Source organism: Osmerus mordax, chromosome 16 (genome assembly GCF_038355195.1).
Source record: "Osmerus mordax isolate fOsmMor3 chromosome 16, fOsmMor3.pri, whole genome shotgun sequence".
NCBI lineage: Eukaryota > Metazoa > Chordata > Actinopteri > Osmeriformes > Osmeridae > Osmerus > Osmerus mordax.
This window is the reverse complement of record NC_090065.1, coordinates 3,175,988-3,202,440: the sequence shown is the minus strand read 5'-3', so window position 1 is coordinate 3,202,440 and position 26,453 is coordinate 3,175,988. Positions and strand designations below refer to the sequence as shown.

At 44.8% G+C, this 26,453-nt stretch overlaps 1 protein-coding gene across 2 annotated transcripts in view; it reads right to left on the bottom strand.

Moving 5' to 3' along the window:
• Positions 1-25,712, bottom strand: part of efr3a (EFR3 homolog A (S. cerevisiae)) — a 71,111-nt gene extending 45,399 nt beyond the window's left edge. Inside the window, exons 1-5 of one of the 2 annotated variants that reach the window (XM_067252606.1) lie at positions 25,670-25,712; positions 25,256-25,413; positions 6,737-6,813; positions 3,277-3,404; positions 967-1,117 (exon numbers count right to left, since the gene is read on the bottom strand). In XM_067252606.1, coding sequence (XP_067108707.1) covers positions 967-1,117; positions 3,277-3,404; positions 6,737-6,813; positions 25,256-25,265 — 366 coding nt within the window. In that variant the 5' untranslated portion in view covers positions 25,266-25,413; positions 25,670-25,712. Of the gene's footprint in view, positions 1-966; positions 1,118-3,276; positions 3,405-6,736; positions 6,814-12,129; positions 12,257-25,255; positions 25,414-25,669 lie in introns of those variants that run through there. The other variant, XM_067252605.1, reaches the window with a different exon arrangement.
• Between the last annotated feature and the right edge of the window lie 741 nt (positions 25,713-26,453).

Genomic DNA, 26,453 nt, shown 5'->3' with positions numbered 1-26,453 from the left:
AAAGGACAAAACTATATACTGTATACAGACAGAAAAACATCCACAAATATGTGGTAGGCTAGTCATTGCTTTGAAGCAATTTCAAACCGAAACTGAAAACAACAGTTGCCCGTTGTCAAATCATAGGCTGCTGGGTAAGATGTGAAAAATGAATCTAAATGAAGATGGATGTGTGTTTGGCACTGTAGCAGGCTCCATAAGGAACATTTAATTAACACGGAACGCACCTAAACACTGTAGCCTACACTACCCACTCCCTCCTTCCCTCCTCTTCAAATGCATCATATAAATAATGCATGGACTCTCACATCTCAAACACCGTCTGCTTTCCTACATCAAATGAACAGGCAGCATCGACACCGAAAACAAACTAAGAATAGCGAGAGGAGAGGACCAACTGTATTGGTCCAGCTTGAAAGGCTAACATTAATTAGCGAATGCGTTGGTGATACAAACTAGCACACACAGTGAGGCGCTTTTAAGTGCGGGAATGTCAGAAGCATTTAACTTTAATAAGCACTCTAGGCAGTATACGATCCCTACAGTGTGTATAATCTATCGTATACTCGTCCATTTTCAAACACTGTTTTGTCAGCTAGCTATGGGGCACATATGAGAGGCCTCGCTTTTATAATTCCCCCAGCCAAGGAGCAGAGTGACCTTGAGAAAAGAGTTTCTCCTTCAAGCTCTCTCCCTTTCCATCTTTACCTCTTCTCTCTCAAAGTGTCTTATCCTTCTCCCCCAGTCACATACATTTCATAAATTCAAACTTCCCTCTCTACCAATCTCTCTCCCTCTCAGGAGGTTGAGTGTGTGCGTGTGCAGTGCGCCGTCTTCATTCACATGTGTGCGGTGTGTGCATATTCAGGTGGACCATGTCAGTTGTGGGCAGGGATGGCTTCGTCAACGCCGCCATCCTTCCATCCCCACAGCCCAGCTGGACCCGGAGTGGTTCGTGCCACTCACCGAGTTAGTCCCCAGGACCTGGAGGTCCGGCTCTCTGGACTCCAGCAGCTTGGCCACCATGTGGAGGAAGCTCTCCACGAAGGGCTTGATGCTCTGGGAGTGGCAGGCCATCAGCAGCTGGTCCAGGGCCTCCATGGCGATTACCACGTAGCTGGGAACGCAACAAACAAAACCAAATAGGGTCAGGTGGCTGAGTGGTTAGGGAATCGGGCTATTAATCAGAAGGTTGCCTGTTCGATTCCCGGCCGTGTAAAATTAAGTTGTGTCCTTGGGCAAGGCACTTCACCCTACTTGCCTCGGGGGAATGTCCCTGTACTTACTGTAAGTCTCTCTGGATAAGAGCGTCTGCTAAATGACTAAATGTAAAGGACACAGTTCAGTGTCACAGCTGAAAGGGTCATTGTGATGCTCAGAATGCTACCAAATACTGTGCAAAAGTAACAATTTATTTTGGGAATATTAACGTCTATTAATGTTTGTTGTTTTTTTCAGAGAACGTGTTAAGACATAGCAGGTGTTTAGAGTTTCTGTCTACGATCTGAAAGGGCCGTTTGCATAGCATTTTGTGCTCTGGCTTGTCCTCATGTTATTTCTAAAGCTAGAGCTGGACGTTATATAATACGTTTAAACACAACCAGAGCAGCCCAGAGTCTGTGAGGCAGCGAAGCACGTTTTAAGGCAACATCGACTGCGGGTTATTTTGGTGCGTTCTGTGCTGTCTGAAAGCAGCGGGGCTTTTTCCTTCAGTCACCAAGATACAATTATTCAGGATTTATTTCATCAGTTGCTCTCGATAAACAGTGAGACAGCCTGGCGCTACACACCCCGCAACCGTCAGATTTGAAGCCGTTTCCACCAAACGGAGCTGGCCTCTCCACGGGCGGAGGAAACACGGCGGGCTAGGCCAAGTCGTTTGGTACGAGCTCAAGGCACAGCTTAGAAAAGTGGTGTCATTCGGCTCTGCTCGCTTTAGGATCGGGGGAGAGAGGGGGTGGGGGGGAGTGAAAAATCGTACCCAATTAAACGCAATTTCTGTCATGATAATCGCAGTATTGATTCAGGGCTGTCACTCTTATACGCATTCCCCATGGGACGGGGCTATTTTTGGCTCGCAATCAATTTTAATTACTTTCCAGAAGGCATTTTCATTGCCATTAAATCATGCAAGCAGATACAAGGCTTAGGAAGAACAAAAAGGAATAATGGTAGACTTAATACTGAACACCCCCACCCTACACCACCCCCACACCAAGACCCACCCACCCACACCACCCCAATCCCCTAGTAGGTAAATGGGATCAGATGCTAAAGACTCTTTCACAAGCAGATCTTGCACAACAACAAGTGTAAGTGTATTAAAGTATACAACATGTACGAGTATCAAAAGATTGTTGAGGTGCGTGGGGTACCGTATGTATGCAAGAGGTCGGGCTGAACCGTACAAACATATGTTAATGACGGTATACATTACTGAGGGTGGTTAGAAACTGAGCTTTGATATTCCATACATGAACATGTGCAAATCGAATTGGAGCTTTTCCACCTTCCAGTATCCTATACTGAAGGATCAGACTTTACATTAGCATTCAGAAACGGACCACAGCATCATTTATATTTATAGATTTATACATAATGCATAATTCACATGTGGTTTATTTGCCAATGTCAAAGCATCTTATATATAGATATCTTATTATTGGCGTGTTTTTTTCTAACTTTAACGGTAGCGGTCCAGTTTCAATACTCAAGAAAGCGGGAACCGGTGGTGCTATGTTGTCTGGGTTGGTGAGGCAAAGGCAGCCTGACTCAATGTCACGGTTGGTGAGGGCACGGGAGGTGAGGGGACGGGAGGTGAGGGTATGGGAGGTGAGGGTACGGGAGGTGAGGGTACGGGAGGTGAGGTGACGGGAGATGAGGGTATGGGAGGTGAGGGTACGGGAGGTGAGGTGACGGGAGATGAGGGTATGGGAGGTGAGGGTATGGGAGGTGAGGTGACGGGAGATGAGGGTATGGGAGGTGAGGGTACGGGAGGTGAGGGCACGGGAGGTGAGGGGACGGGAGGTGAGGGTATGGGAGGTGAGGGCACGGGAGGTGAGGGCACGGGAGGTGAGGGGACGGGAGGTGAGGGGACGGGAGGTGAGGGGACGGGAGGTGAGGGGACGGGAGGTGAGGTGAGGGGACGGGAGGTGAGGGTATGGGAGGTGAGGGTACGGGAGGTGAGGTGAGGGGACGGGAGGTGAGGGTACAGGAGGTGAGGGTACGGGAGGTGGGGTGAGGGGACGGGAGGTGAGGGTACGGGAGGACACTCACCCGTAGCGATGGCGGACCACATCTCGGCTGAGCCTCTCGGCCAGGTAGGCCCCGATGCGGTCCAGCTTCTCGGGGGCCGACACGGCGTAGAAGGTGAGCTTCTCCATGTCCGATTTGACCAGGCCGTCCTGACGGGAGACACACACACACGCGGAAGGTCAAAACATCATCCGTTTCAACATTGTTGTGCAGATTTTCTGTGTACATGAAGTTTGAGTCTCTGTGAGGTCAAGAGGTCATACAGCTAGGCCCCTCGCTGAGCAGAATAGAGCACTCGGGCCTACACAGTGAGGAGACAGTAAGGAGCAAAACAGGAACAAATAGGAGCTTACATGATTAACGACCACTTCACCTGTTGTACGTTCTAGTGTATCAGTGTACTGACCACTGAGACACGTTAAGGAAACGATTCTGTACATTCTATGTTTACCATGTCCAGATACTGTATTTATACCGGCAACTTATATTTTATCGGCAACTTATATTTTATTATATTTTATATTTATTTTATTGTATATTTAATTCTATTCTAATCCCACTTAGTACTGCTAGTTTATGGACCCTTAGTATAGATAGTCCACATATTTAAATTTTAGGTATATGTTTATTGTATGCACCTTCCTGCCAAAGCAAATTCCTTGTCTGTGCAAACTTTCATGGCGAATAAATCCCATTCTGATTCTGATTCTGATTAAGCACTCTTGTAAGAGAGAGTCTTCACTCATGCTAGCCACTCTGTTGTGGATTGGTGGCATGATCCGACATCGAGCTAATAAAACCGAGTCAATCCTTTTTATAATTGTCGTGCCTCTTTCCGGCCTTCCTGGACAGACTTCTCATCCTTACAAACGTGATACACGTTTGTGGACATATTTGATTTAATAAAGAAGGTCTCGCTCTGTATCGCCGATTTGAATGTGGTTTGATGGTTGACAAGCAGGACGTAGACTCCTATTCGCAGCAGATACTGATCCAGTTATGTCATCGTGTCGGATTTCTTCCAGACGGATTGGAATGGGATTCCAAACGGAGTCATAGTGTGTGGATAATTCCAAATATGTGAGTGGTCAGTTACGCCAGTGGTTCCCGACCCTGGCCCTCAGGGACCCCTTGTCCTGCATGCTTCCCTGCTCCAAGACACCCGATTCAAATTAATGGTCATAAGCAGGCTTCTGCGAAGCTGGATAACGATTTGAATCAGGTGTGTTGGAGCAGGGAAACATCTAAAACATGCAGAACAGGGGGTCCCTGAGGACCAGGGTTGGGAACCACTGAGTTACGCTAAACATATTTAAATTACGTAAACGCTAGCTAATGTTCCTGCACGTTCTTCCCTCTCTCTCTCTTTGTGGTTTCCTTTCTCTCTCCAACTGTCCTATCAATAACTAAAGCCGAGTCGATCAAGACTGTGAGGTTGAAGCCATCATATTTAACCCCCTCACACACACACTGTAATGCGCGTGTAAGGCATCATTAAACTTGTGAACTCCCAGGGCGTTCTGGGAAATTGCAGGCATGTGTCCCCTCTCCTCATCCTATAAGAGTTCAGCTTCCAGATTCAACCCAGAGGGGGGAACTCATTAGAATTCTGAAGTTAATCTCCCCACAAAGAGAGAGGTTTCCAGATTTAAATGAACAGGGTACAGGATAAGAAAACAGTCAACAATGTTGTTGTTTTTTCATTATGCAGTAGGTACAATCTGTCCTGGATAAAGATGTGTGTAGTGAATTGCATTTGCAAGTACTTGGAATGGACTATCCGCAGTGAGTTCAAGTTTACTCCTTTTCGAAACTGAGTAAATGTCTGCCTTTCCCATACTGACATATACAACCGAATTTGTTTCTGACTAGTGGGTAAAGATGGGGAACACAAAAACAGAAAATCTCATAATGAGCAGTCAGCACAGTTTGCGGTTACTGCTGGTGTCATCCTGACTACGCCCACAGGTGTTCCATGTTGCTCGTGTGAAATAGCATTTTGTGGCAGTGTACGATGCACAACTGTAATCGAGACATAAGTAAGCCTGCAGGTGAGGATGTGAGATCTTACTATTGCACTGCAGTATCGTTTTCTCGTCCACCATACAACAACTAGCATGCGTAATCTGAGCATTGATCTTCCGCTGTACTTTCAGCATCATTCCAACGTCCCTCTGAACAAAAGATGCTCGCTAAATGAATAAAACGTCACGTGGAAAAGTGACGGAGAGACGTGTGTATGTGTTTAATAATCATTTTAAGTTATATCATTTCAAGTGACAAGGGATGTGAGAAGGGGGGGGGGGGGGTGGTGAGGGGGGGGGCAGCGGAGCAGTCCTCAGAGTGCAATCATCACCTGAAGCTTTTCTCCACCGATGATTAATCTGACAAGGTCTCGACCGTTCGAGTGTTTCCATTTCCCTGCCCGCCTGTTTGCTTACACCAGAGGTTCGTGAGATTGAGAGATGGGCAAAGAACGCAGGAGTGAGACTCCCTTGTGAATTCAGCGTTTAAGTGCTCCTTTCGCCTTTTAATTAATAACGTCAAAGCTAATACCGTGACATTACCAGGTTAGCGACGTCGCATTGAATCAGGTACACTTCCTCTCAGACTACAGTTCTCACGTGCCGTATTAAGGAAATTCAATTACTTAGCATCGTTGCGAGGTTGTTTTTCATCGTAGCCGTAGTCAGCGGGTCTCAAAAGCATGAAAAGAGCTCACAGACTAGACACACAGCATCCAGTCTTCTCCTCCTCCGTCATGCTAACCAACGCGTGGAGCTGGAGGTGACAGCTAATTGAAAAACACCTTGTTATCTCGGCACTAAACCGTTCCTCATGGGTTGGGGCCTCCGCATGTGTTCGCAAATGGCCTGTTGTGTGATGAGGGTGACGAACATGCTTGTACAGTATGTTAGGGTGTTCCCGTTTCAGGCTGTAGGTCAGTGTGGAGATAAACTGATTTAATGAGGATAAAGGGTACAGCGTTGATGTCGGCGTACGCATCATCAGGGAAGCTGACAGGACAAAGATGGCTGACATCATGTCTTCATTATTGTTGGTTAGAACCACCGTCACGCTTTGATAACCACCTTGTGTTGTCCTAGGGTAAACTGTTGAGAACTTGCAAGCGGAACAAGGAAATAATTAGCGTCGAATTAAATTGAAAGCTCAAGATACCATTGTTCACAGACGCCGGACATGTTGGTTTGAATGCAATTCTCGTCAACATGTTAAGTCGAGTTTGTTTACAGCATGACCAAAACCTAATATAACTTGTTTATAACAATGCAGTAGGCCAAGTAGATTTAGGAGCCTCCAGACGGTAACTTCAGAACTCGGACAGTTCTAGAATGTCTCCAATTATGATTTTAGAGTCTAAAATGTTTGAATAAATAACCAAAGTTTGGTAGGAAAGAGCTTGTTCGGTTTTAATTCTTGCAAAGCCTGAGACACGGTTGTTTAAAGTAGTCCTACTCACTTTGGGGTCCTCTGGGAAAATGTTGTCCACAAGACGTTTGTACCTGGGCCTCAGAGGACCACAGCAACCACACACACCTGAAACAAAAAACACACACATTGATGAACACTACAGTAATTACAGAAAGCCAAGCTTCCCTAAACTGACACACTTCTATGATTCGTATTGTAACGTTAACCAGATTTGGGTTTGAATGACTTCCCCATGTGTTGGGCTCTAATCTTGCGTTAATCATTGCTCCAGACTGGAACAAGCTTAGGAAGGTCAACAAGTATTGATCCACACAAATTAGTATTATCGCCATTAGTTCATCAATCAATGTTGTGTACTGACTCAGAGTGGCGGGCTAAGGAGGGCCCAATTAAAAAAACAGGAGACGGACTCGTCTATTCTCCGTCTAAACGTGTAAACGTGTGTTTTGTTTGTGTGCCCGTTTGTGTATGCACATATGTGTGTGTGTGTGTGTGTGTGTGTGTTTCTCTGTGCGTTCATTTCACATTCCAGACCATATCTGAAGCTTTGTGTCTCTCTGTGACACGTCAGAAGCAGGCGTTGTTATGTATGGATCTCAGCAAGCTGCGGACGACATCAAAGGTCAGAGTACCAGTCTGTCTGCCAACCAGAGATCAATATGGAGACAGATCTTTAGCGCTAGCAAAATGTGCCGACTCCCTATAGCCCAGTTCACGCTTTTGGCTGTGCGAACTGAACACATGATGCATGGATACAGGTTATGCACTGTATGGATTGCAATACATTATAGTGGATGCATCCTCCAACTCAGGCAGAAGCAGCCATGAAACATGAATCTAAGTTCAGATAACTCTCACCCCAATTTCAACTCTGCAGAATAAAAATATATACAAGAAAGCAAAATCTGCTGCTATCCATCATCACGGTCACCAACACGCCGTTTGACAAACGACCATTTAGTGGATTCATAAATGAACTTCAGCGAAGGCCAAGGACACCATTTCCCAGCTGCCCCTTCAGAGTCAAGCCCCGAAGGCTCTTCCTGTTGCGTGAGCACACAGCAGGTACAGAGAGGTCACCTTTAACACCTTTACAAGTTATTTTCCCAGCACACAGGCGCTGGACAGGTGCCTCGGGGGCGTCCGGAGATTAATAAACTTCATTAACGCTCGTATCAAAAGCCGGTCGGCGGCAACCTTTACCACGTCGCCGCTTTAAGACGTTCATTACGCCTCCGACAATTACCTGGAACACCGAGACATGGAGAAATACAGCGAGCCTGTGAATGTGCATTAGAGTAATCAGCCAGGCTTAATGGATTTCATTATTGTTCACGAGGATTCGATGAGTGAGCTTCAACATCGATGGCTTTTGGCGGAATAACGAAGCATGCTGGGTATTAAGGGAACAGCTTGGTTCCTCAAAAAGGCATGTTACTGGAAGCTCAGACATGTTTGTTGACAATGACAATTTGATTCACAATGAGGAACTTCGATGGTAAAACCAGAACAAAGGATTTCTATTTTTGGGAACCAGCTAGCAACCATGTCTGCTTACAAGGGTATGCAGAGGGCAAACACAATCCTATTTTGCAATGAGAATATCAGACAACTAACTAGTGGAGATGTTTGTGAGGCTGCTTAGCAACTGTGGGTTTGAGAGGGTTAATTGATGTCAACTCTAAACCTGTGCCATCCTCAGAATTGTCTGGCAAGAGATTTCCAATTGGACAATAATCACTAATCCAGTTTACAGTATCATTTACTGAATACTAAACAAATTAGTGTGGTGGGTATGAATAACTAGCTGTAGCCTACTGCTATATAAAATGCATTTTCCTGTGTAGCTTGCAAGGTTGACAAGGGAGTTTTTCTTTACTGACAGATAATTCAAGAGTTTGAGTGACAAGTCAATTGTAGTCTACAAATGTAGGATAAGAGGTCTTTGACAGCTGATACTTTAATGTGACATTAAGTGGTAATTTAGACGTTTTGTTTTTTTTCTTCTTCAAATATCAATCTCAGGGTGATGTTAGTAGCACTCCTAATTTCAAGTAATCTGGCTGATGCATTCACAAGACACCTCACTTTCCATTTACCTTAACATTAATCCACCTCTAGATTGGTTGGATATATTTATGACCATAACGATAAAATGCCACATGGTTTTCTTTCTATATTCTTTAAAAGCTCCTGTTCATATTTCAAATCTGTAGCAAACCGATAGTTCAATATTGATTTAAGGACGCAATGACTGCGCTGCCATATTTTACATTTCTCTTCATAAATATATATAAATCAAATCAATACTAGGCCTACTTAGAGGATGTACAGCAACACACTCTCAATAGCCATATGTGAGTTAGGGTGATCTTTGGGGCATTAACACATGATAAAGTAGGATAGCCTTTTCTTCACTGCAAAAGTCTAAAGAACAAAGCAAAACAACTCCACAGAACTGATCGTCGTCCTACAATGGATCTCTACTACTGAAAAATGCAAAAAATCCTCCTTCATTCTTAGTCAAACACTACAGATATTGGAATCCATATGAATTCAGATTTTTTCAGGTGACAGTCAAACATGCAGCGTACCACACCGGATGGCACATTCATACCCAGTACAAACAGCACACAGATGATCTCACTGAAATTTGATTAGACCTGATGCACACACTGAGCATGTGCAGAAGCTCGCTGTGGAAACGCGTGCTGATTGGATAGATTTAATCGGGGGCTGGGGTGGGTGAAATCATTAGATAAAAGATCTCACTTCATTACACACAGGCAAGCACACACACACAAACACACAAAACATGTGCAGCCACGCACGCACACACACACACACACACACACACACACACACACACTTACACCACTAGGGGTCCAAAGGGGTGGGCACCAAACGGGGGAGGGGGGGGGGGGAGAGAGGACTTGGTTTCTTACAGAAATGTTCGTAGGGAAGTGGACAGCGATGACTTTCAAACACTAAATGTCGAACTGTAAATTCATTTTTGCATGTAAAGGTATTTTACTACCATACTGTATCAGTGCAATTTGTGGTTGTATAGTACTTCATGTTAATGTGCCCTGACTGCCAATTAAAGGTCCTTTTTCCTTTCATTTTCCCAGCATGTATCAAGCACTAGTGAACAAGGTTCAACGTTAGATGTTAGGATTTAGAGAACTCTAAACAGAACTAGGCCAGGAGCAGGTTATGTGTTCAAGAGTTCATCAATGGCCTATTAATTAGATAACAGTTCAAAGGGAGATGACTGAAACACAAGCACAAAGAATGGCAGAGTCCTCTCCATGGCATCATGTTCCTTTTTACACAAAGCAAACTTCAGCTACATTATCAACACTGTGCAAATGGCAACGTGTGCTGATCGCACAACAATACGGCTGGATTCATTCCTAGGAAGAGAGCCAGTCAAAGGTTCAAAAAGGATACTTCTCAAATCACGACCTACGATACAGTACATTCACAACTGAGCAGTATTAACAGATAAGAGGCCCGACGATTAGTGGACCGCCATGGATTTGAAGATCTATGACCAGGAGGGACCCTATAAATTCTAGTAAACAAACAACACAATCAATCTCTGCAGAAGGTACCCCAACACACTGGGCTGACCGGGCACCAGACTGTGACAGAGATGTTCTGTTGTTTGGGAGAGAACGTCCAAGGACAACACCCCCGTCAGAGGGGGGGCCGAGACGCGGAGATCAGGGAGATACGCCGACAGGAGCTCACTTTCACCCTCATTATACAGTCACACCTCCAGAAGCACTAAGGGGGGGGAAATGAATTAAGGTTTGCCAGGTAGGGCTGCAGCCAATAAATCAAGACAGGTGTCATAACAATGAGCTCCTGCACCTGATGTACGGGCTCGACAAAATCAACAATGCGATTAATGAATGTCACCACGCTGGTTGTCTTGCTAGCGAGGCAAACGACCACCAGGAGAGCATGACTTTGGAGTCGTGTGAAGATATGCTCTGTACTGCAGTCACGACTAAGGACACAGCTTGCGACAGTGGTTTGAGCTGGTTCCTTCCACCTACTGTGGAAGGGTTAATGTGAGGCCGTAGGGTAGGCTTACTCTACTAAATATTTTGGAGCAATCTGTTCACCACAGGAAATGAGCAAACATGTCCTATTTAGACACACTGGTCCTGTGAGAGAGATTGGCCGCTAATTAACAGGCACGTTTTAGGGTGAATCTCCAGACGCATGAAATTCTTAGAATTAATGAGGCTAAATCAATTTGAGGTCTTAGACTATTTCCAACCAGGCGTAAGCATCTTCCTCTGTAGACGGTGCCACACGGAGACAAGAAAGTAAGAGTGTGGCAAACTTTCCCTTTGTCAAACTACCTGCCAAGAAACTCACATTTCCCCCTTTAGGTGTCGGCCCACATTTTGTTTTCAGGGCAAGCCCGGTCATGACAGCCCTAGACCTGTCCTGGGTTTGTGAAATGGTGCCTGCACCAAAGATGACATTTGGGTGTTTCTGTTTGGCTGACTGAAACATTGCATGTGAACACAGCAAGCTATGGAAGCCTGTACAAGGCTATTATGAAACCCTGGAGGATTAAACACAAACACACCCTGGGGGGGGGGGGGGGGGGGCTGCATGATTTATCAGCTTCACATGAAAGGAGAAAATCTTGACCACAGCCAACAGTATCGTAAAGTATGTGAACATCAACATAAATACGCCTTAGACATCCTTTCATACAAAGAAAAACCAAGTCGCTTTCAACTAGGTCGATCGACAACACACACAGTGTGTAATTTGTCCCTTTTAACATCCCGTGTGTCTTTTAACTGAGCTTCTCCAGCCTGATCTGTTGTTGTAGAAACAGATTAGATGTGATCGGTTTGGGGAGGTGTCGAGACGTGTAGAGAGGCCAAGTGCATTTCAAATATGATTTTTCCTCCACACTCACGTAGCTTGAAGTAAGTGTGCCGAAGATCACCCTTGGATTTAAACATGGATCTGAGGTTGGGACTACTAATGTGGAGATACATCTTTGGTGCTGCATAGAAGTGCATACTTGAAGCCTGATTCATAACGATCATACAAAACATAGGTATTCAATTAAAATATTGGTTATTGGCTGAGATGTTTACGTAAATGAGTTATACATGAGTTACACACCTAAAACTAATCAGCAATACAATGATAACATCTCATAAAATCTGATCATTGTTCAAGTCACAGATCTTCGTGAAGTTCAAAAACAGACACTTAGGTTTTCTCTGAGTGTATTAATTCAAAATAAATGACCAAGCATTCACATTTTCACAGGTCTCGACAGGTCTGCTTTAGTCACAGACACCTCCCAGTCCTTCCCACATCCCCACCATGCTGCACTGTGATCAGAAAAGGTCTACCAGCTCGTTTGAAACCTACCAAACCTCCAGACGGGTGGTCTGTTCCAGCCTCTGCTGTGGTTGAAGGCCCCGTCAGCCTCAGTGTGAGGTACCTGTATGTACCTCCGCATGACGGACCTCCTGAACGACCCCCAACAGGACTCCATCAGACTCCGGGCAGATCCACAGAAGACTCGAAGAAAAGACGATGTTCTCTCAGATGACCCACGTTCGCAGAACCGAATAAACTCCCGAGGACGTGCCCTTCTAGACGGGATGCGTCGCAACCTGAATAAATTGAGGTTCCTGATGGTTCCAGAAGGTTAGATCCATCCACAAAGCCGAACGGGAGGGTGAGTTCTTCACCTCTCTAACGGAAATACCACAGACCTAGAATCACCTTGGAGACGAGTAAACCCTAAGAACACAGTTTCCTTTGGGGGGAAAAAAACGTTCCCTTCGCCTAAGGTCTTCCAGTGAACTTTCTCGAAACACCCAAGTCGCCACAGTTTTTATGCTGATCATCTCCTACACAAGCAGCTCTCCGCCAGCTCCTCCTCACCCCCGGCACTTTAGAACGTCGGTTTCTCTGACTGAGGGCAGGCTCCGCCAATGAGCCGCCAGCAAAACCGTCTGTCTGTCAACACCTGTAATTATCAGCCATTCTGACAGAGAGAAAGGGAGACGGTATTGCTTCGTTATCTGTGCCCGTGTCTGCCCCAGGTCAGGTTACTCTACCTCACTGCACAGCAATCGAGAGGATAAGGTGATACAACTTGGGGGGTAGAGAAAGACCTAGAAAGAGAAAGAACTAGAAAGGCGGGTAAGGTTTCAGTCCGACCTCTAATGTTAAACTTGATAGTGGTGGTGGTGGTGGTATAGTTTTGTCAGTTCTCTTCCATGTCTTAATGGTTAGTATAATGGATTTGTTAAATAGGCACACGTTCTGTGACAGAACAGGTCAGGTCTTGGACAAAGTCCTCGGGTTAGTCCGAGTAAGGGGTAGTTAGGGAGTCAGATGGCTGATCGGTTAGGGAGTCGGGCTATTAATTAAAGGTTGTTGGTTCTATTACCGGCCGTGCCAAAATGACGTTGTATCCTTGGGCAAGGAACTTCACCCTACTTGCCTTGGGGGGAATGTCCCTGTACTTACTGTAAGTTGCTCTGGATAAGAGCGTCTGCTAAATGACAATAACAAAGCACAACAAAGTTTCCTGAGCTACAGTGACATACAGATGAAATATAGTTGTCACCTTTCGCTGTTTTACTTTGTCCTCTTGCATAGGCTACATGTTGTTTGCAAATTGTATATATTTGACAAAATACATTACACAGAAATAGTACATCCCCAACTTATAAAGGACTCCACTTGAATCTTGAACAAGAGAATGAGATTTCTGAACTACATGTATGATAGTGTGGCGTTTCTGAGGACGTGACTCGTAACAGTGTGGCCGTTTTGTGGACAGAGGGTGAGGGCCTTGACAACCACCCACCAAACTGTACATTACACCCAACCACTGCTGTGTGTGTGCTGTGTGCGTTTTAATCTACACCTAAACCATCCATGAGCACGTAATCTACAAGATTAAAGAATGTCCTCCACCTCTCTGATTAATTCCCTGGCCTTTAACAACCAGATGAAAGTCCCTGTGTGTTTTCATCCCCCGGCCACAATACCACTCTACCGGGAAACAACTGCTTTCTAACAAAAGCCTCAAAGTACGGCCGCAAAATAGACCACAACTAACAGACATCGACATCCTGTCTTTCTGACTTAGAGGGAAAAAACTGGTGATAAACAATTAGTTAATGCCGTGTTTTTCCCTGAGAGATTAAAAGTAAAAGAGAACTACGGTTAGAAGAAATATGTCTAATTGTAGAAAGTTCAAGAGGTTTCATAAAAGATAAACTTATTGGTCCGTTAAACAATCCTACATATTTTGGTTTCTTTTTGTCATTATCTATCAACAGCCTTTTATTTACTTTCACTGACATGAAGATATAATTCGTCTTTATCTTTTGAATGACATTGAACTGATATATCAAACCGTAGATAGCATCGAGTACAGAGCATCCAAAGCCATCACACCAACTGGGAAGCTAAAACTACAACAGATTTATCATCCCCGCAGGGATAGGATGGTGCGACTGCATAAAACATGACACATTTCTCATCCATCTTGGAGATGACCTCTTTACAGCCACCCCTGTTGGTGAACCTTGAAGGGCACACGCAAAAAATAGATGATGGCCCATAAATCTGGAGTCCACGTCGCTCCGGTATAATTTTAGTCAGACAGATATCTCAATTTATCTGTCTTAAGTTTTTCCTCTGCTGGAATTTTTGCCAAGTTCAATGCTCTGTTGCAGGGGGAATCTGACTGGTGACAACTGTTCCTGGACATTGAAAATCTCAAGGTGTCCTTGAATATGAATGCAGAATACCATTGAAACGTCCGCTTCTATCAGATAGGCCTAATCCTGGTTTTACAGTACCAACCCCATGCCTGCTCTCTGGTGATTGGTTTGCTTGTTTGTGTGTAGTTCTGTCAGTGTGTGTGTTTACAGGGTAAGGGGAGCTTCTTGAAGAAAGTAAATTCTCACATAACTCCAGACAATGATTTATCTGTCTTGCCTGTCTCCTTTCTGTCTCTCTACCAAGTAACTACAAATGAACTTCTATAACCTCTGATAGTGTTTGCTACTGAGCAAAAACACACAATATTCAAGAGCCTTTTGCCTATTGCCATTATTCCTGGGGTTCCACAGGAAAATGGGAGTCATTCGTTCATTTCGAACGATTCTTTTCCCAGCGACACTTGGTTTATAAACATTTAACCTTGGGAGATCTATGAGGGAACGGGGGGAACATCAGCCATTTCGCAAACGAGACGAGACGATGTGGAGTTCTAAAGGAGAGCTTCGTAGGCGTGGGATCACGCTGTGCTCTAATTTAAATATTCATGGGAGTCAGACAATGTGGGAACGTAACCTGATTCCGCTGCAATTCCCCGGGGTCACGTTTCCCAGATGGAAAGAACACAGCGACACAGAGGAGAAAGGACGTGCCGGTTCCTCGACTGAAGTCACCGGGCCGTGACGGACACGTGCACGGATCATAACGTCTCACTTACTGAACGCCTCCAGAGCCGTAAAAACCAATGACAAAATTAACAGACCTATGGACAGAAAACAACACTTGGTTAAGCATCTTTTCTGAGAGACAGACAAGGGTTTGTTTTATTTATTTATTTATTTTGGGGGGGGGGGGGGGATAATTCATTGAAGGATTGGATGTTTTTTATTTTGTAGCTTAAAGGGTAGTAGAAGAGAGGGGACAGGGAGGGATCCACCAATACAAAAAGAGTAACGCCTTCCACGTACAAATTAGGATCAAGGTGGACTATCAACAGGGGTTAAACAAAAAAGACGAGTCTGGAAAACGACCAGGCATCTTCGCCCCCACAACACTTCAGACTTCAAACACATTAAAGAGAAGCCATTCTCCTACCCAGCTGTTCCATCAAGGTGGCACAGAGGGGTAGCTAAAGCAAAGAGCCATGCAAAACAACTCCAAAGGCTGACCCCGGGATATCCATCACGCCGGCGGGGAATGATTGCACTGCAGTCCCATCCATCTCGGAAGGAATTACAAGCTCCGCTAGGGAGAGATCAACCACGGGTAGCAGAGCGAGGGAAGGAGGGAGGGGAGAGGGAGGGGAGGAAGCCTGCCTGGTGACAAATGAGCCCAATATATCGCTCTTTTCTCCCTTTCTCTTTGTCTCCCACATGCTCCACCTCCAGACTATGAATCTCTAAAGAGCCAGGAAAGGGCATCGATCAAGTGGTGGTGCGTGGCCGCTCGCAGCCCACTGGGAAGTTTAAACAAGCAGATCCCAACAGAGGCAGCTAAACCAGGCCCTGACAAACTCCTGTACTAAGCGGAAGCAGGGTACTTGTGGAGCGCTACACACAGACACAATTACCTGCCTGACCCCATTACCATCAACTACATGTCTTTAAATAAAGACATGTAGTCCTTATTTTGGCCCCCAGAAGGAAATGGGTAATTTCTGTTGATGATAGGACAGTAGATGCACCTACAGTACCTATCAAGTTCGTAATCCACATTTCGTTTGTGTCTACCTGTAAAACAAATATCACAAACAATTGACAGATATGACTATTCTCCTTGTCACAAGTGTCAGCAGACCTATGACTCCTTCTGCCGTCCCTGTCAAAACTAGAGATTCATATAAGAGAAGGTTGTCACCAGGGGCAGTACTACTTACTATGGCTATATTACTATTACCTTTCAAGTTTTGAAAGGTTTTACCAGGCCTACATATGTTTGGTAACTCAATATTACAATTAATCATAGACAACTTCATTAGGGTACGTGTATACATGCAGTGTTTCCCCTACCATTATGTATGTATGTATGTATGTATATTGTTATTTAATTTTTTTAATAACCCCCCCCCCCCAAAGCAGTAAACCTATGGGAAACACTGACATGCATGGTGGATAATCCAGAAAGCATGAACAGTGATTGTTTGGGGGCACCCGCACACACTGAAAAATAAAATACTGATGTATAACTGATACTACGTAACTACGTAATTACTTTGGATGACATTTCCATCATGGTATTGTCTGGGAGGTGTCAATTCTACCATAGATCTGCAGACACTGGCTTGAGATACAAATTCCTGTCAAATAGGTGTTGGACTGAACCAATCTAGCATAATGAATGCAAATGTTCAAAGCAATGGTAATTTCCAAACCCAAAGCTTTTCATTATCAGCAGGGGTAGGGTTAGGCAGAGGAGTTGTGAGGAGAGCTGGTTGGTGATAATGACATTTCTTCTCATATCGCAGGTTGAAGGGGTGCTGGGCACGTTTGATTCGACTCAGGGCGAGTGTGCATGTGTGATGAGATAGCGAGCTAATGAATAGCCCTAGAGTTGCTCACTCAAACAGCGGTGGGTGTTTCAGGCACAGAGGCACAGCGCACCTTAAGGAACACCTTAACAAGCCAGAAGATGTCAATGAAATCGTCAGATAGGCTCTGGGTGTTACTGTATGTTCCACCCAAACTGTCAGCATGAGGTTCACCAACTGCTATAAATATCAGTGTCATACATTATCTCAATGTTTTATTCAGAACAACATAATTACACTGAATAGAACAAACGGCCTTCTAACTGGAATGCCATTATTTGCATTTGGTGGAGGCATTACAATAGCGGTTTTTATGGCATTATGTGAGTGATGATCATAATATTGATCAAACCGAAATTGTCATCATAACTTAAATAACAAAACATAAACATCAACTTTAAAACGGGTCACATTTCAAACAGGAAAACCATAAAAGGAAATATACAGTCCATCATGGACATTCAGCAAGGCAGCCATGTTCCTGCTTTATGTGCCTCCCAGACCCCATTATCCCTGATGACCATATTAAAATGTCAAGGCCTAGTGATTTGCTTTAGATCCTGGACACACAGCTCACTCACGTTCTCTCAGAGGGTGCTTTGGTTGAGGGGAGGGGTTAGAAATCTATTTTACTTCCTTTCAGCAAGGGAACCATTCTTCAGACGTAAAACCATTAAGAAATGGCTTCCGACGAGGAAACAAGGGGGGACAAAGCATCCGTTTTTTTAATGCATATTGTTTATGTTTCGAGAGTGAAATACAATTTCATATCTGAGCAAAAAGCTTCGAGTTATAGGCAGTGAGTACTGCCAAAACAATTTAAGTGGAACACCCCAAAGTAATTGACACGAGAGAGGTTTCTGCCGTGAAAAAAAAAAACTATTTCATATGGGGTCAGCCCCATAGCAGCATCGATGACACCAATACACCATCAAAGATGGTCAGTCGGGGAGTCAGTTGGCTGAGCGGTGAGGGAGTCGGGCTAGTAATCCGAAGGTTGCCAGTTCGATTCCCGGTCATGCCAACTGACGTTGTGTCCTTGGGCAGGGCACTTCACCCTACTTTCCTCGGGGGAATGTCCCTGTACTTACTGTAAGTCGCTCTGGATAAGAGCGTCTGCTAAATGACTAAATGTAAATGTAAAGATGGCTTTCATTTTGGGCCTTCAGTTTAATGTGGGTTCATAACAAGGGTGAAACTGAGAGACCATGAGTGGTTGGCCCCCTGCTGGCAACATCAAACCCATCTAATAGTCTGACGGACTACAAAACGTTCTGTCCTCAAATCCACAAAGAACAGTGTGTGAAAAGAAGAGAAAAAAGTTTTTTGCTTCTTTACACATGGCCACTGCAATTCTAGACTCTTCAAAGGGTCGTGAATAATGGGATCATCATCGTTATCGCTTATTTTCAGAACCATAAGTCTGGAGACTCTGTACCCATGTTCCACAGTGAAAGTCTCGTTTCTGGTGTTGCTAAAGTGAGAGCAATCACTGTGACTGAATCAAAATGAATCTATATCAGTAATCAAATTCACTAGCCTTGCCAACTGAATTACATTAGTCAAAGTACTTGGGTCTTTCACTAATCAATCCTACGGTTGACTACTGGAGTTGCCACACGTTTTCCAAGGGCTGGGACCTTTGGCAAGGCCGCACCTCTCTCGAGCTGGCGCACACCTCTCTCGAGCTAGCGCACACCTCTCGAGTTAGCGCACACCTCTCGAGCTAGCGCACACCTCCCGAGTTAGCGCACACCTCTCGAGCTAGCGCACACCTCTCGAGCTAGCGCACACCTCCCGAGTTAGCGCACACCTCTCGAGCTAGAGCACACCTCCCGAGCTAGCGCACACCTCTCGAGCTAACGCACACCTCCGCAGGACCGCAAAGGAAACTTTTCCTCCCATTCCCTACCTTCTTCATTAACAATAGCTGTCTTCTCAATCCTTTTTTAAACTACATATAAGGTTACATTTTGACATTTTATAAATTTTTATCCAGACACTTTTATCTAAATGCAGAGCATATGAACAACAAAGATCGGACAGTACTGGTGTAACTTCCCTTAAGTCGTTACGCTGCATCTATGCGCGGTGTGACCCAGCGGACACGTCTGGGTGAAGATGAGGCCTAACCAATCACATTATTGGGCAGTGATACGGGGGCGGAGCTAAAAGCCCAAAACCTTTTAATCCGTCAGATTTTTCCATCAGCCTCCATAATCAACACCATGGCAGCTCCTTTGTCACCACGTGCAATGAGTTATGCAAACCAATCACTCAGCATGTCGGCGGGTCCTAAACACAAGGCTTCATAACAGAGTGCTTCTCTGGCTCCACCACAGCGCCGTCGGTCCTTATTGATTCTCAACCGCCAGCCATCTTTCCCCCACCAGACTACGATTTCAAATATTCATAATTAAAGCGAAAGAGATTAAAATCCCCGGTCATTTATGCTCTCATAAAGATTTTGCTGGGATGGTGGGGAAGGCACACTTCAGCTCATCTGTCTGGTTTATTAGTAGGGCTGAAGGTTTGATGCAGCTGTACGAGTTATGCTGTTGACCGAGACGGGCGGGTGGTAGAGCGACAGGAGGGTCTTCATCCACTCAGCTCTGCCTGGCTGGCTGCAGTGGTCACTGTGCTTTCACATGTGGGGTATAGAGAGAGAAGGACAGAGAGAGATATATGGAGAGAGGGAGATATGGAGAGAGGGAGATATGGAGAGAGAGAGAGAGAGAGAGGAAGGAGAGAGAGAGAGAGAGAGAGAGAGAGAGAGAGAGAGAGAGAGAAAGGAGAGAGAGAGAGAGAGAGAGAGAGAGAAAGGAGAGAGAGAGAGAGAGAGAGAGAGAGGAAGGAGAGAGAGAGAGAGAGAGAGAGAGAGAGAGAGAGACAGAGACAGAGACAGAGAGACAGAGACAGAGACAGAGAGAGAGAGACTGTGTGTGTGCGCACGTGTGTGTGTGCGCGTGTACGAGCCAGGCGCATGTGTTAGAGGGGGGCAGGAGGGGAAATTGAGCATGAAAGACAAGAGGACGACCTCACGCTTCAGAGAAGTTTTATGCAGTAACCCAACAGCCAATCACACATCTGCAGTAACCCAACAGCCAATCACACATCTGCAGTAACCCAACAGCCAATCACACATCTGCAGTAACCCAACAGCCAATCACACATCTGCAGTAACCCAACAGCCAATCACACATCTGCAGTCTAAAACACCAGGGCAGCTAAGTACCTCAATGACTCACACACCGCACCCAAAACAAATATGACATCATGGTTCTACAAAAACTGCTTAATGGTTTTGATGCATATCTTATTTTTTCTCCAGTAATACCCATTAGAACCCATTCATTTATTTTGATAACCTCATGATAATTAATCATATTTTTGGTCTGGGTAGAAAATGCAGTATCTAGAAAACACAGAGGGGGAAACATCAGATTAATTCACCAGGAAAATTTAAACATTTACATTTTACATTTAGTCATTTAGCAGACGCTCTTATCCAGAGCGACTTCCCCCGAGGCAATTAGGGTGAAGTGCCTTGCCCAAGGACACAACGTCATTGGCACAGCCAGAATCTAACCGGCAACCTTCTGATTACTAGCCCGATTCCCTAACCGCTCAGCCACCTGACACCCCTAAACAGCAGAAGAACTTTGTCTTCTGTGACTGACTTGGCAGAGTGAACCATCTTATTACTGAATCTACGTTCCCTGACGAATCATTTACAACTGTCACAACAGTGGTCCAAAGGAGAGCCAATCAGGAAGACGGATTGGGGTTGGGGGCTACAAAGGGGCTGGCTGGCATGTTTAGTAAGCAGCCAGATCAATGGGGGCATTCATAGCGATTGCACAGCCTAATACAGAGTCATGTAAACAAAGGAGGGCTTGCCTCACCTGCTCCCACTCCATCATGCTCTCCTTCCGCCCTCTCTCTCTCACACACACACACACACACACACACACTCATACCCACACACGCATGCACACAAATACACCCACACACACACAAACCCCCCCCACACACACACACATGCATGCACCGTCACAGGCACATCCGCAGGCATGGGCACAAATTGCAAAAGGCACCCCTACCGGAGTCGTTGTTCTCCGAATCCATCTTGTTGAGAGGCAGTGGTGAGTGGCTCGGGGCTAGGGACGATTCACAGAAGGCCCTGGCTGGTGCACCTACGCCTCCAGCTCTCTCTCTCTCTCTCCCTCTCTCTCTTTCACTCTCTCTCCCTCTCTCACTCCCTCTCTCGCATTCACAGTCTCATCTATGACCTTGCGGTGCTTTCGTTTCCCCTCACTCACAGCAGAAGTGCTGAGCAGCACAGGTATACAACACTGCAGGACGTCAGGCAGGCCAGCTAGGCTTAGTCTGAGCTTAGCCAGCCATAGGATCACACGCTCAATGGCGTCTTGGACAGCTGCGAATGCAAGGCTAAACATACACACACACGACATGTTAAGCCTGTGTTCTGCTACTCTCTTTCACCAACCGTCTCTGGAGGAGGGGATCCCTCACTGAATTGCTCCTCCCAAGGTTTCTTCCATTTTTTCTCCTGCAGTGAGTTTTTCCTTGTCTTCCTTGAGGGTTTAAGTTGGTTGAGGGGCAGTTCTATGGGCGTATGTGAAGCCCTCTGTGACATGCGTGCGTGTAAAAAGGGCTATACAAATACATTTTGATTTGATTTGATAGCTACACATACATGTGTTTGAGTATGTACACACAAGCACACACACACACAATGCTGGGCTGCCTGATTACAATGCATGCTTTTTAGTAATGAGCTAAATCTGTGGCAAGTTTTCTAACCTGTCTCTGCCTTGATGAAGTAATTTGTAGGTATTTTAATTATCCTAATTGAAGTGTAATTACCAGGAATTACTAGGATTTATATGCTGCAATAGTGGAGGTGGTGTCAAATTCAGGTTCCTGCTGTGTCACTGCTGTGTGAGCTGCTGTCTACTGCATGTGGAAGTGTGTGTGTGTGTGTGTGTGTGTGTGTGTGTGTGTGTGTGTGTGTGTGTGTGTGTGTGTGTGTGTGTGTGTGTGTGTGTGTGTGTGTGTGTGTGTGTGTGTGTGTGTGTGTGTGCGTGCGTGTTGTGCGCACATACTGTACATTGGAGAGGAGCAAGAAAAAACAGGTGGCTTAAGCAGACCTCGACCTTGAGCAAACTAGCACAGCTCATCCAACAAGCCATTCATTAGACAGTCCACGGTGATACTCTTAGAGCTTCTCTCCTCGAAGACAGGCCCACTGTGGACTCAATATGGTCTAAGGCCCTTCCTAAACCCCTTCCAAGAGCAGGGCTCCAACAAGCAGAGAGAGAAGCCCCCTGCATCATGTGATGGGAGAGGGTGGAGTAACAGCGCAGCCAGTGTTTGGCATCCAGGCAAAAGGTGAGGTTGCAGTGACTCAATAATTTAACCACACCCTCAAGTCAGCCAGTGAGTCACACCTGAGCTGTCAATCAGCAGGTTGCTCTTTGCCAGTCACTAGAAATATCCAGACATGTAGCTACAAAGGCCACTCGTTACAATGCTTGCACAACTGGTACTAGAGGGGTGAGACTCGTTTTCAGCAATTATTGATCACCCTCTTTGCCCATGGTGAAAAGTCAATAAAACATAAAATAGCACCAGCTATTTGTGCTCGCGGTGATTTCGCTACAACCAATTAATCTCGCAGGCCTGTGAGCAGATGTTGTGCAACAACAGCAGCAGCGATGTTGGCCTACACGGTTTAGCCTAATGTGTCACACCTCACCCCTGCCTTGCCTTCCTCATCATTCTTCTCTTTGGAACGCACTGTGATCTCGGAGTGAGGCAAAAAACAAATGAAATCTCACATTTGAGCTCGACGATCTCATTACAAAACAGGCCGAGCCGAAAGTGTGAAATCCCCAAAAAACAGAGAATTCTACAGAGGGGGTGAAAAATTGAATCCCACACAACAAGCGCTTCAAGATAAAAGACACATTCCGAAAAAGAAGCAACTCGACACGAAACACAGAACAGCCTTTGAAGTTATATTTAGCGAGGCCAAATCCTCGCCTAGCATGCCTTCCTCTGCAGTGAATTCAAATGACTGCCACAACAACGAAAAAAACACACAAACAGGAACAATACGGAAGAACAATCTCGAATGTACACACCTATAATATCGCCACAGACAAATTACTATTTACATCTGAATCCAAACACGGTGCCCCCCGCGCTGTAGAAATCGCTCTAATCGACATAGTGAGCATCTCAAAGTAAGACGGGGTTGAGGGAGACGAGGAGGAATCCTGTCCTTCCTCTGGAAGACGAAGTCTCTCTGCGTCTCATCTCTACTCCTCATCTCGTTTCAATTCACAAGGACGTCTGTATTGTCTCTATCTACACTGTAACACAGAAAAATATGCACTCAAAGAAGTAACACTAGACACTAGACAAAGAGGAAAACGTTGTATATGCGAGGCAAGCTTAGGCAGACGAAGAGAGTGCTGTTTATTTTGCGACGTATCTTGTGTGGTACTGTACTGAGATTGAAAAACACGACAGAAAAGCCTAATTCTACATCTCTGCTTGACTGAAAATGTATTTGATATAACAGCCCAGTCAGCCCACCTTGTGTACATCCCACATAAACCAGTATTACTGGCAAATGGTACGTGAGAGAACGTGACAGATAAAAAGAACAATCCGATTGCTCGTCTTTGCTGTATCAGTCTTCAATGTCCTATGAAGGTCTGAAAAGCAATTACTTTCGAAATCGGGCACACACAAACCCCTTTACAGAGCAGGCTACATGCGGGACACGACATAAAAAGGCACACAAAGCCAAACAACCAAACACAACACCGCAAAAACAAAATCTGAAGCTCTGGAGGAAAACAACTCGTCTCCAGTCAAGTCTTGGCGAACGCGATGGTTTCGTCCTGCATAATTACTTAATTGAGGTGGTTAATGCTTTCAGTGATAATGAGAGCCCGAGACCACAGCATGGTGAGATGTTTCTATTAAACACACTCACAAGGCACTGTTGCTAATAATAGTGGCAGCAAAAGTTGTGAGCTTATGTAGGTTTCATCTCTTGTTCGGATGCATAAGCCTATGTGCCTTCTATTCCTGTCTCTATTAGGCGAACACGCATCTTGCTGTGCAATCTATAAAAAAAATCTATGTCTGGCATCTAATTACATGCTAATCACAGCAGATTTACCTTGGGGTAGCCTATTTGTGGTCCAGAGTTGCTTGGGTGTCACTTCATACTGTATGTAACCATGCTAGATTGGTCAAACTCACACATCAAAGTGCTTGGGTTTCGGTGGCATAGATGGCAGGAGTGGTGTTTGCACTGTAAACAGTGTTGTTGAGGTGATATGGCGAAGATGCTAATAGCAACACAGTGGTATTTCATAGAGAGACAAGATGCCTTCTGAATAAGATGACAATCAATTTCACTAGTTTAACACAGACAGATGCTAATTCTCATCCCAAAAGTATAGGCAGATATTGGTGAACAACTGATCAACTGTCAGTTAAATAGCTTACCTCAAGTAAAGTCTTCAAGTTACAATATATTTACCATGGTGTGAGAAATGTAGGTAATTCTGTTACAATTGGATACGAATTTAATGAATATAACAAATTTGTGTTTGTTTATAGTCAGGCAAAATAAATAACGTAGCCTATTAATGTCGTGTAAACTCTGTCAATCCATGACCATGACTTTAGCAGCTTATCTCTAATGATCTTCACTGCCATGAGCTAACAACTGTCAATAGGACACAGGTAGGATCAGCAAGACCCTAACATAGAGAACATTTGCAGCCTTTACCTAAATATCATGACATTTCTTACACCCATCCCCTTCTCAAAACGGATGACACGTTGTTGACAAAGTCATGATAATTGTTTTGTTTTGCACATGTTTCTGGCTATCAGTTATTTTCATCTTGTGGTCTGCCACTCGAAAACGCGTACATCGGCCTTTCATGTAAGAATATTGACAGACGACTTCCCTGGTGAACCATGTATCATGTCACTTAGGTACATATTGAGGATATTGGCGCTGGCATTTTAAATACCTTTGGAAAACAGCCTGATGAACGTAGGCTAATGACTGACTGGTTGTGAATTACAGAGTTTGACGAGCCCCATCGACAAGACATATAAGCCATTCGGTTGACATTCTTCTGAAACAATCACAACGCTTACCCGCTGGCATTCTTCGGCTAATGTACCGCAGTTCCTCTGACGTGGGTAGCGAGTATTAGTCTGTAGTTAGCTACATGTAGCTTCTATCGTCCGTGTTCCCCCAAGTCTTCGCTCCTTCACTTCAACATATGGCATTGGAATCGGGTCGACCAAGGACACTGCAATATTAAATCATACATTTAAACTCGACTGTCAACGTTTTCATTGCACATTCAGGTTGAGTCAATGTGTACTCGAGAGAGTCGTGGTTACTCTACAACAGCACCTTCAATCTGGCACCCTGAAAAACAGACTATCAATGTAAAATAATAGATTCGCTTTGTTCGCTTGCCACCCAATCATCAGTTTTAGTTTAGACTACGTTGTTAAGCGACACAATTTACTGTAAGATTCGATGGCTTTGATGTCAAATACCTGTAAACTGCGAGGATTAACCCCTAAAGATTACTGCTTCCTGTAATAGGGCTGCTTTACGTTGACAGCTAACACGGAAGTACTGTAGTTTATTCGAAACCTCTTTTGCAAGGTATAGCCTACATTCAGAAGTCCTAAGTTGGCTGGTAAAACGTTGGAGCAAAAAAAACTAATCAATATTTTATTTGAACAAATCCAGTATTTAATTTATTGTAATTGAACATACGCAGGGTGTTATTTGAGTTTAGAATTGTCAAAATCGTCCCTCCCATAAAATTAGGAATGTAGCATACAGTGGGAGTTTGTCTTTTTTCTCTTGTTGCCGTTGATTGGACACGAGCCTTCCAAACCCAATAATCTCATGCATGGTAATCCACAGAAAATAGCTGAAAAGAATAGCCTACCTCTCAATAGTTATTTATGAAGGTGGTAAATGACAGTAGTAACAGTAGGCTATACAATAACGTTAAGGTTTGTATGATAGGCTACCAATGAAACGCACACAAAACGGTTGATTCAGTGATTTAATTAATTTAACGTTATGAGCAGCTTTCACCCTCAGTTTAGGCTTAGCCTGTCACCCCTAGGCTTACCCTGTCACCTTCAATGTTTCTTTTCAGCCACTTCACAGTTTCAGCTGCAAAACTGTTGCTTTTCTTCACAGTGGACTTGTGGCCATCCAGTGCTCTCAAGCAAGTCAAAAGTCAAGAACACTGGCATGGAGACGATCTACATTTACATTTAGTCATTCAGCAGACGCTCTTATCCAGAGCGACTTACAGTA